General features: G+C 57.7%; 3 protein-coding genes across 3 annotated transcripts; 2 read left to right on the top strand and 1 right to left on the bottom strand.

Moving 5' to 3' along the window:
* Nucleotides 1-415: 415 nt before the first annotated feature.
* PG985_002527 (uncharacterized protein) lies at nt 416-1,875 on the top strand (the record flags this gene model as incomplete). Its single annotated transcript, XM_066822296.1, has 5 exons — nt 416-559; nt 651-755; nt 838-1,028; nt 1,111-1,305; nt 1,368-1,875. 5 exons carry the CDS (start codon nt 416-418, stop codon nt 1,873-1,875), a joined length of 1,143 nt encoding a protein of 380 aa, XP_066689728.1.
* A 3,271-nt stretch (nt 1,876-5,146) lies between these two features.
* Nucleotides 5,147-6,301, bottom strand: PG985_002528 (uncharacterized protein; the record flags this gene model as incomplete). The annotated part of the gene is made up of 1 exon (XM_066822297.1): nt 5,147-6,301. One exon carries the CDS (start codon nt 6,299-6,301, stop codon nt 5,147-5,149), a length of 1,155 nt encoding a protein of 384 aa, XP_066689729.1.
* Nucleotides 6,302-7,442: 1,141 nt separating this feature from the next.
* On the top strand, nt 7,443-9,591 carry PG985_002529 (GMC oxidoreductase-like protein; the record flags this gene model as incomplete). The annotated part of the gene is made up of 5 exons (XM_066822298.1): nt 7,443-7,763; nt 7,821-7,862; nt 7,927-9,283; nt 9,414-9,476; nt 9,545-9,591. The coding sequence occupies 5 exons, from the start codon at nt 7,443-7,445 to the stop codon at nt 9,589-9,591; spliced, it is 1,830 nt and encodes a 609-aa protein (XP_066689730.1).

Genomic DNA, 9,591 nt, shown 5'->3' on the forward strand with positions numbered 1-9,591 from the left:
GATTGCGGGACGGACTAGCGGCTGGCAGCAAGAATGGGGATTAGTGTAGGGATTTCCGGTCGAAATTACACGGACTGATCTGGGCAGGGAATTGGCAGGTATTGCCTCCCGCCTGCAATCATGATCATATCATCCACCGTCGGCCCTGGTCCTTAACCTACTGTCGCCCTTTTCCCCAGAGCCCTACAATACATATTCTTAAGCCTTCCGTGTCAGCCTGGCGCTTTCGTGGTATATGCATCTGGTCTTTTTTCGTTGCTTAACGTATACGCTCCTTACCTCCCACCACCCTCTCTTGCTCTAGCTCCCCACGACTCCCGTCGGAGCAAACGAAGCCGGTTCTTTCCAAAAGGCGACCACAGCCGCAAAGACAAGCGACGAAAAAAAAAGAAACGAGCAAGAAAAACCGGACAAGATGGGTGCGGCAACGTCGAAGGACATGGCCTTGGCGGTCTTGGTACCGCTGCCACTGAACCTGCTCTCAATGGTCGCCCGATTCTGGATTCGGACGCACCGCAAGGCCTGGGGCCCCGATGACTGGGCCATGGTGGCTACTATCGTGAGTCTATTGATTTTGAGGCCCTCCTTTTGCAGGGCCAGCAGCGTCATCTCTTGCGTGTTGTTCTCTTGTTCGCTAACACGACGAAAAGCCTGTATGGGTGGTCTCCCAGGTTGGCATGATCGGCATGGCCTGGAGCGGAGTCGGGCAGCTGGATTCTACTTTGACAGCTCAGCAAAAGGCGAATTCCAACTTTGTAAGATCCCATGTCCATATCGTCTGTGCGCAGCGGCGCTGGATCTCCCGGATCTCCCAATGGCTAACCGCAACTTGCGCAGTGGTTCTACGTGTTCCAGGAGTTCTGGTGCTTCACTCTGGTCACGCTGAAATGGTCCCTCGGCTTCACCCTCCTCCGTATCGGCGACGGCAAGAAATGGGTGCAGGCCATCATCTACAGCTGCCTGGCCCTGGTGACCATCTGCACCGGCGGCACCGGCATGTATCTGTTCTTCCAATGCACGCCCGTCCAGTAAGCTCCATCTCCTGCCGCTACCGGCGAACCCCTATGCACGTCTTCTGGGGCATCCAAGCAGATACTAACCGTGGTACAGGAAAAACTGGCTCACTGAAATTGAGGGCACCTGTCAACCCCGCGAAATCCAAACGGTACTGTCGTTTTTGGTAGCTGCTGTCTCCATTACGACTGATTGGATCTTCGCGACACTTCCGTTCGCCCTGATTTGGAAGCTCCAGATGGGGTCGCGTGTCAAGGCTTCTGTGATTGGCTTGCTGGGCCTGGGTATCTTGTGAGTCTCCTCCCTTCTGCCACACGGCTTACACGTTAACTAACATGTTTCCTACTACCTAGTGCCTCGATTGCGCCCATTGTCCGTCTCAAGTACCTCCTTGGGCTCAACGACCAGGCCAGGTTCCTCCAAGGCCTCGGCCTCATTCTCGCCTGGGCGCAGGCCGAGGTGGGCATCGGTCTGCTGGTCGCCAATCTGCCCGCCTGCCGCCCGCTTCTCGAGAGCCTCATCGCCACCTTCGCAAGCACGATCTCGGGCAACAAGTCCTCCAAGACGGGGGCCGCGTCGGCGGCCGCAAAAAACAGCTATCTGGAGCTCGGCGAGCGCGACCCCTCCAGGAAGGGCGGCGCCTCGATGGCGAGCCGCGGCGGCGGCGTGGAGACGCGGGTCTATGGGACCTACGTGGAGGAGGGCAGCAGCGAGAGCCTGCCGCCGCCGGCGGACAGCCGGGAGCGCATCGTGCATAAGCAGAGCCAGGGGCAGATTCACGTGCATACAGAGTTCGGCATGGCGATCGAGAACAAGCAGCACGGCGCCGGCGGCCAAAACGGGACGGGACGGGGCTACTGAGCACGGAGAGCAAGCAGCACCTGAGAGCACTGGGCATCACTAAGCACGGAGCCCGGCGCCACTGCCACCGGCCGGCAGCGAATTACTTTTCTTCCTTGCTTTTTTCTATTACCTTCTCTATCCCATTGAGCGCGGGATACATACACAAGCATACCTCTAGTCTCTACGGAGTACTACCTACAAACAGTAATCAAAAATGATTGGAACCGGCATGACATGATGATGATTCCATATCGACTTGTTTGCTCGTGAGCTTTCCAGTTTGCCAGGGTGCCTGGCTTCTTTCTCTTTCCAGAACCTCTTGCCTGGCACAGTTTATAATTACGGTTTGTGCTAGCGTTTCAAACTAGTCGAAGAGACACTTCTGATTGGCTGAATAATAGCTGGTTCACCCCGTTGCGCTACTATACTTGATGCGCACGGAAGGGGACTAGTGCTTGGACAGTACAGCCTTGCTGTCAGCCCCTTAATAAGGCGGGGCTGGACATTTACGTCGGATCTGCAAGGGCCCGTATTATGTCGTCCCATTATGCTCGTTACGGAATCTAGCTCATGCCGTTACCTAACAATTTCCAGAAGAACGAGGGTTCTGCCAGGCTCCCCTTGCCTTCGGAGAAAAGGCGGTTCGGAGCGGGTATGGGCCCAGGTGGGGGCCATCTGCCCTGTCTTGGTGGTTCCTCTTCCTTGGGTGGCCGGGGGTCCCATCTTAACTAAGTACGACCCTGTATCCACCCTCTGGCCTCCCTCTTGACCGCTTACTGTGCTTCTTTGGATACGGTTTGGTCATACACTGGCCTCAGTCGCTATTCGCCCGATTTGCCCGTTTGGGGAGGACCATCCGACGGCCGTTTGCTCTTCCGTCGCGTAGTACTACTACTAATATTCTGGCTCTGGTTACTGGTCTCCGTAGTACATAGCCCGCGGGCCCTCGTATTGTGTGGTGTATGTTTTTTTTAACTTCGCTTCCCGGCAATGGGTTTCCCCATTCGGTTGGTCCTTCGTTCTTTACCAGATCTATCGGACTAGCGGTTGCGTTCCGGGCGCAAAATCTGCGCGTGCGGGTGGCGGGCGGCGGGAGTCAGTGGCTTGCGCGCTAGCAAGCGAAGCGAGCGAGCGAGGAGGCGACGCGAGCAGGCGCGGAAGACACGGTCACGGCACCCGCGGATCGAACCATCCATGACGGGGACTCGTCCGACTCTCCCCTTGCCTCTTGGACAGGAATAGGATCAGGATGCGCCGCCAAATACGATCCCGGCTTGCCTGCCGGCCGGCACATCACCCGACGGCATTGATCCTGTGCGACTGGCCGCGGCCGGTTCTGGCAAAAGAGCGTCGTCCATCCCCATCTCCCAAACGATGCGATCGTCGGCAACTGGGCTTGGCGTGATGCGACCCGCGCGAGTCAGTCCGTTTTGCGCGACTCATACCCCATGGCCGGCTGGCCGGAAGAGGCTTGGGATGCGGCCTCTTTTGGTGGGGACCCGGACAGGGGGTGGGCAATCCATAGAGCCAAGTTCTTCTGGCCGAGTATTATTACCCAGCCCAACGTGATATTTCTTGGCTTTTTTAGAAACAAAATAACTGAGAAAAAAGAGACCCGAAGTTTACTGGCGACAAAAAACAATTACAACGTTGCTATGGAAATTTCACCGAGTCACGGGGTTACGGTTTCCATTTATTTGACTTCGGTGCCCGCCCGGATGTCGAAGATGAACGTAACTGATAGCGCCGGCAATCGCTGAGCAAAGCCGTGGTGTGAAAGGGAATTTGATACTCTTGCTCGGTCAAAGAAACCCCTGAAGAGCTTCCCCTGATTTTCCGTTGGCATCATCCGAATCAGGATCCACTGCTGCTATTTGCAGGCACGCGATAGGTTCCTCAGATAGTCTGCCATCTCCCGCGAGTGGCCAAATACCTAGAGCGAATCAAACGACGACGGCAGGCATCCTTCAGGCCAATCAGTGCAGGTGCCAGCTGTCAGCCGCCACCGGCTGCCCCAAGCGCCCTTACATGGTATGTTGGAACTTTCGTTGCAGAAAGGGGGAGGCTGAGGCTGAGGCTGAGGCTACATACAACGTATTACTCGCATTGCAGTGGCGATCCCCAGGGTACCGGGTACTCTTCGGCGTATGTAGCAACGAACATCTGGGGCCCTTGCATGCTGCTGGAGGTCTCGTTCGTCTCATTCGTCTTTGCGCCGTCCAACTGGAACCCAATGACTACTACCGTGCGCACCCTGTTCTGGCGCCTGGCCAAACACAACAGGCAGGAAGATTGGCAGCAACGCCAGATCCGGACCCGTGCGTTCCTCTAAATATGTATGTACATTGGTGAAGAAAGGTTGCCGTCAAAGCTACATACTTGCAGATGTCGGTTGGGCCGAAGTGACGCTGTAGATCCCAAGATAGCGGCACATGAGACATGACAGACAGCAAACAGACACCCTCCTGCCTCGAGCTGCAACGTTGCACCAGGGTGGATGTCACCGCAGGGATCTCGTAGGCCAGGCCGAACATGCCCACCCCAAATGCTACCGGTGTCGATCAACGGTTTGGTGTTGATTTCTTTTTTTGAAGTAGCATCGCGTGAGGCTGCGTGATCAGCGCCGCCTCCCGTAAAAAGCCATCACCAGGTCGGCGCCCGACGCAGGGGCTGGAGTAATCACACCTTAAGTACCTCCTGGGCCCTGGCTGGTCGACTAGGTATGTAGAGGGGAAATGTCGGTGGTGAAGCCCGACCCCTGGACGACGGACCCGCCGCATCTCCGACATCTTCTCAACTACGCCGCTGCGGAACTTAGATTTGTCTCCCGCCTTGGCGAGTACGGCAGCGGAGTAGACGTGCACAGCACAACCGCTTGCCATAGATACTATTTCGGGCGAGTCGTCTTTGCTCCGTACTTGCCTGCCCCAGATGGGGCACAATTTGGTTGTCTCCTGCGTCAAATGCGCCTCAGGTGGATGGCGTGCTCTTTACCATATCATCAACAACCAAATTCCCATGGCGACTACAGCAGGGCCAGCGAAACTTATTATGGATAGTTCAGCTAGGAGGGTTGAGTTTGGGAAAAGTGCGAAGGCGGCCTTTGCAATCCTCAGACTGGTTTACAGGCGACACTACGCACCTTCGAAGTCAGAGAATTAATCACTGGCAGCCACTGCCGGCTAACGATAGAAGGATCAAGCACGCCCCGAAAGGCTGTCTTTGTACAAGCCTGAGAGCGTACTAAACAGAACAGATTTCTCTACACAAGGTAATCCATATAGAACTCTCAAGCCTTGACACTCTCGAACTCCTTGCAAAACAGCCATCTCGTCCCCTCCCGCAACCCAGATTTGTGCCATTCGTTCACACAGTCTGGAAACAATGGCAGGCGACCGCCTAGTGAGTCATCATGAGAGAGCACAACAAACACATTGTCACAAGCGTCCAGCTCCTGGATCTTAGCCACCGTCTCCGTCGCCGCCGCGTAGTCTGGGAAGAGGTTATTCCGGGCAACCTCGAAGAAGGGCGCACAAGTGTCGACCTTCCACGCCACCTGCCGCGCCTCGGACGGCGGTAGCGGGAGATGGGCCGAGGGCCGAATCACACCGGCGTGGTGACAAGCATCGCCCCCCATGAAGACGAAGGTGGGCGGCTCGGCCGTCGTGCGAGCCAGGCCGCACATGTGTCCCGGGGCGTGGCCGGGCGCGTTGAGCAGGTAGAAGGAACCGTCGCCAAAGTAGTCCACGGCGTTGAAACGGCCGATTCGCAGAGGGTGGCCCCCGGCGCCCCCGCTGGTGAAGCTAATCTCGCGCACGGCGCGGCCGGCGGCATCGCTATCGAGGACGGTGCCGTTGGGGTCCGACGGGTATCCAGGCCAAGCGACCGCGGGGACGCCGGGCCCAACGACGAGGCTCGTGGAGGGCGGGAAGCGCGACGGGTCGCCGACGTGGTCGAAGTGGCTATGCGACCAGATGATGGCCTCGATGTCGACGCTGCGCACGCTTGGCCCCGGCCCGTCGCCTCGGTTCTGAGCTGCGTCGTCGTCGAGCACGGACGCGACGTCGCGGCCGCGCCCCGTCACGCGCGTCGTGGCCTGGACCACCTCGACGATGCGGGGTGGCAGGTTCTCCCAGTCCGCGCGGACGCCCAGGTCGAACAGCACGTGCCGCTCGCCGCGCGAGATGAGAAAGGTGTAGACCGGCGCGTCGGGGCCCTCGAAGCCAGGGAGTGTGGGCTCCCAAAAGACGCCGGGTTTGAGATAGAGACGTGTGCCACTGTGAGAGGAGATTGTCAGACGCTTTTGCGAGGTCACGGGGTCTGGAATAACACTGCCACCCTGTTTGGGGGGGACATACGTATCGATTACCCTGACATCGACAGTGGCCGGGGAAGCCGGGAACTGGAAGGGTGGCCGAGAGGACGGGGACGGGGAGTCGGCCATGTTTGCAGGGGGCGAGGGCTTTCGCGAGATGATACATTACGTTGACCCGTGCCAGACAGAGAACCCGCGCAATAAGTAGTTGATCAAGCATGCACCATCCTGTTGCGCGGATGTACCGATTTCGTGTAACATGCCGAAGTTGCTCGCGCTTTTCGGCCAAAGATAAGAGGGTAAGCCCGAAGATATGCTTGCTTACACGACGGAGCGTTTCCAACCAAGTATCGAGCATGTACCGACGTATTACACAGGAGGTACCTGGCGAGGTACCTCTACGTATATGGGTACCTGCTGAGATATGTTTTGATCTTCTTCTTCTTCACCGAACCATCCGCGCGGCCTTAGTCACATTTCGAATGTTAAGCTTAGATGGAGGGGACCGGATGATATCCGTCTGGACCCCAATCAGTAATACCGTTCAATGCAATATTATTGGCCCGCTAGCACTTCATCAACCTTACTCACTACACGAGCGGCAAGGCAAGCTACTATCACTGTAGTCATGTCATTCACCTGTGAAAGAGTCTGGAATCCACGTGATGAACAATGGACTGCCTATGCACAGCCTTATTGACTACAACTCTTACTCGGGTGAAGCTATGAAGCCATTTGGACACAGTGAGTCAGGATCATAAATAAACCCAGTGTCGGTTCTTTCGACACATTCAGGGGTCAGCGGTAGCCCCGAACGTGCTGGCCCCCAACAAAGAGCCCTTGCTGAGAAAGAAGCTGGAGGATTCCAAATATATACCCTTGTCCGCCTGGGCTAGGCGCCACCTAGCCCACAGCAGCAGCTAAGTACACAGCAAGGGGAGGAAGCCACTCGACTCAGCGATCCTACACATGGTCAGCGATCCTTCAGATCACTCATTATCGGGTTGCTGAGACCAGTGGTTGGCATCACTTGACCTCGATCGTCTTCGTTTTCAGCTTTGGCAGCCTGGGGGGTCCGAAAAGGGACCCAAAGTCTTGGAGGTGGAGTTCGTGTCGTGTTGATGGCTTTCTGAGCGACTCAGGGTTGATGGTCGTTCTACGGGGGTCTCGTTGTATATAAATAGGCCCATTCTGTTCGCCAAGATAAATGAAACTCTGTGTCCAACTTTGACGAGGTCATATTGATCAGCTCTATCCGTGTGTGTATGCAATGAAGACGACATCAGAACCCCTTGCAGCGTTGGCCGCCCTCGCAGGACTGCGCTTCACAAGCGCCGCTCCTCAAGCCACCAACAGCAGCCTTTCCTTCGACTACGTTATCGTCGGAGCCGGGCCGGGAGGATTGACCGTGGCAAGTCGACTGTCTGAGGAACCATCGGTGTCGGTCGCGGTCATCGAGGCCGGTACATGGTCGACTTCCGTGACGGGCAACCAAAGCCAGGTTCCAGCATATGACTACTTTTACAACCTAAAGGCTCCCAATGACACGAACCCGCTGGACGAGTGGGGCTTTGTCACCACTCCGCAAGCAGTAGGGAGTCCACTTCACAGCGAACTGTGTGTGATTTCAATGCTAACCGATGGATAGGGAGCCAATGGCCAGAAAATACACTACGCCCGTGGAAAGTCGGTAAGCCGAATCCAGCCAATTCCAAGTCTACAATGACTTTCTTGGACTAACGGGAAGACCCCAGCTCGGAGGTAGCACCAACCTGAACTACATGGGCTATACACAGACGACGGCAGGTGCTCTCCAGCGGTGGGCAGACACGGTGGGGGATGACTCGTACGCCTATCCTTCGTCGTCGCTCTACTACCGCAAAAGCATGAACTTCACGCCGCCCAATGAAGAGACCCGTCTCGCAAATGCCTCGACTTCGCAGCCTCCCCCTGGGACCGCCGCGAAAGGGGGCCCCCTGGACGTTTCGTACTCGTCGTGGCCCCAGACCTTTAGCACCTGGATCGGGGCAGCCATGGAGTCCGTCGGCATCCCAGGCTCCAAACCCTTCATCGACGGCCGTCTGCACGGCTCTTCTTGGCTTACATCTGCCATCAACCCGACCAACGGACACCGAGCGTCGGCCGAGACGGCCTTCTTGACGCCCATCAAGTCTCGTCCGAACCTGGCAGTCTTCGACCTGACACTGGCTGAGCGCATCCTCTTCGACAAGAACAAGACCGCGCACGGCGTCCAGGTCAGCACTGGCAACCGGACTTACACCCTGGAAGCGAAGCGCGAGGTGATCGTGTCGGGCGGCACCTTCCTGTCGCCACAGCTGCTGCAGGTGTCCGGGGTGGGGCCCGCCGAGGTTCTGCGCCAACACAACCTCACCGTAGTCGCGGACCGGCCGGGCGTGGGCCGCAACATGAACGACCACGTCTACTTCGGCATCGGGTACCGCGTCAACGTCGAGACGGCCACGGCGCTGCAGTACGGCGACGCCCAGCTCCGGGCCGAGGCTGCCTTCAACGCCCACGGGACCGGTCCGCTGGCCAGCCCCGGCGGCGACTTCGCCGCCTACGAGAAGATCCCCGAGGCGATGCGCGCCGCGTTCGCGCCCGAGACGCGCGCCGAGCTCGCGGAGCTGCCCGACGACTGGCCCGAGATCCAGTACTTCACCCTGCCGAACCTCGTGGGCGACTTCTGGAGCACGCCCGCGGTCCCGCACGATGACGGGGCCATGTACGCGACGCTGCTGGCGACGCTGGTGGCGCCATCGTCGCTCGGCAACGTCAGCATCGCGTCGGCCCGCATGCGCGACCGGCCGCTCATCAACCCCAACTGGATGACGACGCAGCGCGACATCGACCTGGTCGTGGCCGGCTTCAAGCGCCTCCGCGACATCTTCGAGGCGCCGTCCATGGCTAACCTGACCATCGGGCCCGAGTTCTACCCGGGCTCGGCGGTTCGTACCGACGACGAGATTCATCGGCAGATTCAGGAGAGCTTTAATACTATGTTCCACGTTAGTTCGACTTGTCGCATGGGCAAGGAGAGCGATGCGTACGCTGTCGTGGATAACCACGCGCGCGTGTACGGGGTCAAGAACTGTGAGTCTTCTCTTTCCCTGAGTGCTACAAGTTGGCTGGCCCCCTTCCCCCTCAACTCGCCCCCCCTCCCCATGTTTGATTCTCCTGTCTATCCACGTACGGGGTGCATACTCATTTTGCTCGCATGTAGTGCGCGTTGTCGACGCCTCCGCCTTCCCGTTCCTGCCCCCTGGGCTTCCGCAAGCTACAGTTTGTAAGTCTCGTGACCTTTAAGGCAGCCCTAAGGGCAATGTTGGCGAAACAAGCTGACGGTGAACACAGACATGCTGGGCGAGAAGATTGCCGATAGTATCAAGAACGGGAACTGA

This window comes from Apiospora marii, assembly GCF_038362585.1.
Source record: "Apiospora marii strain CBS 49790 chromosome Unknown utg000002l_segment0_segment0, whole genome shotgun sequence".
Taxonomy (NCBI): Eukaryota; Fungi; Ascomycota; class Sordariomycetes; order Amphisphaeriales; family Apiosporaceae; genus Apiospora; species Apiospora marii.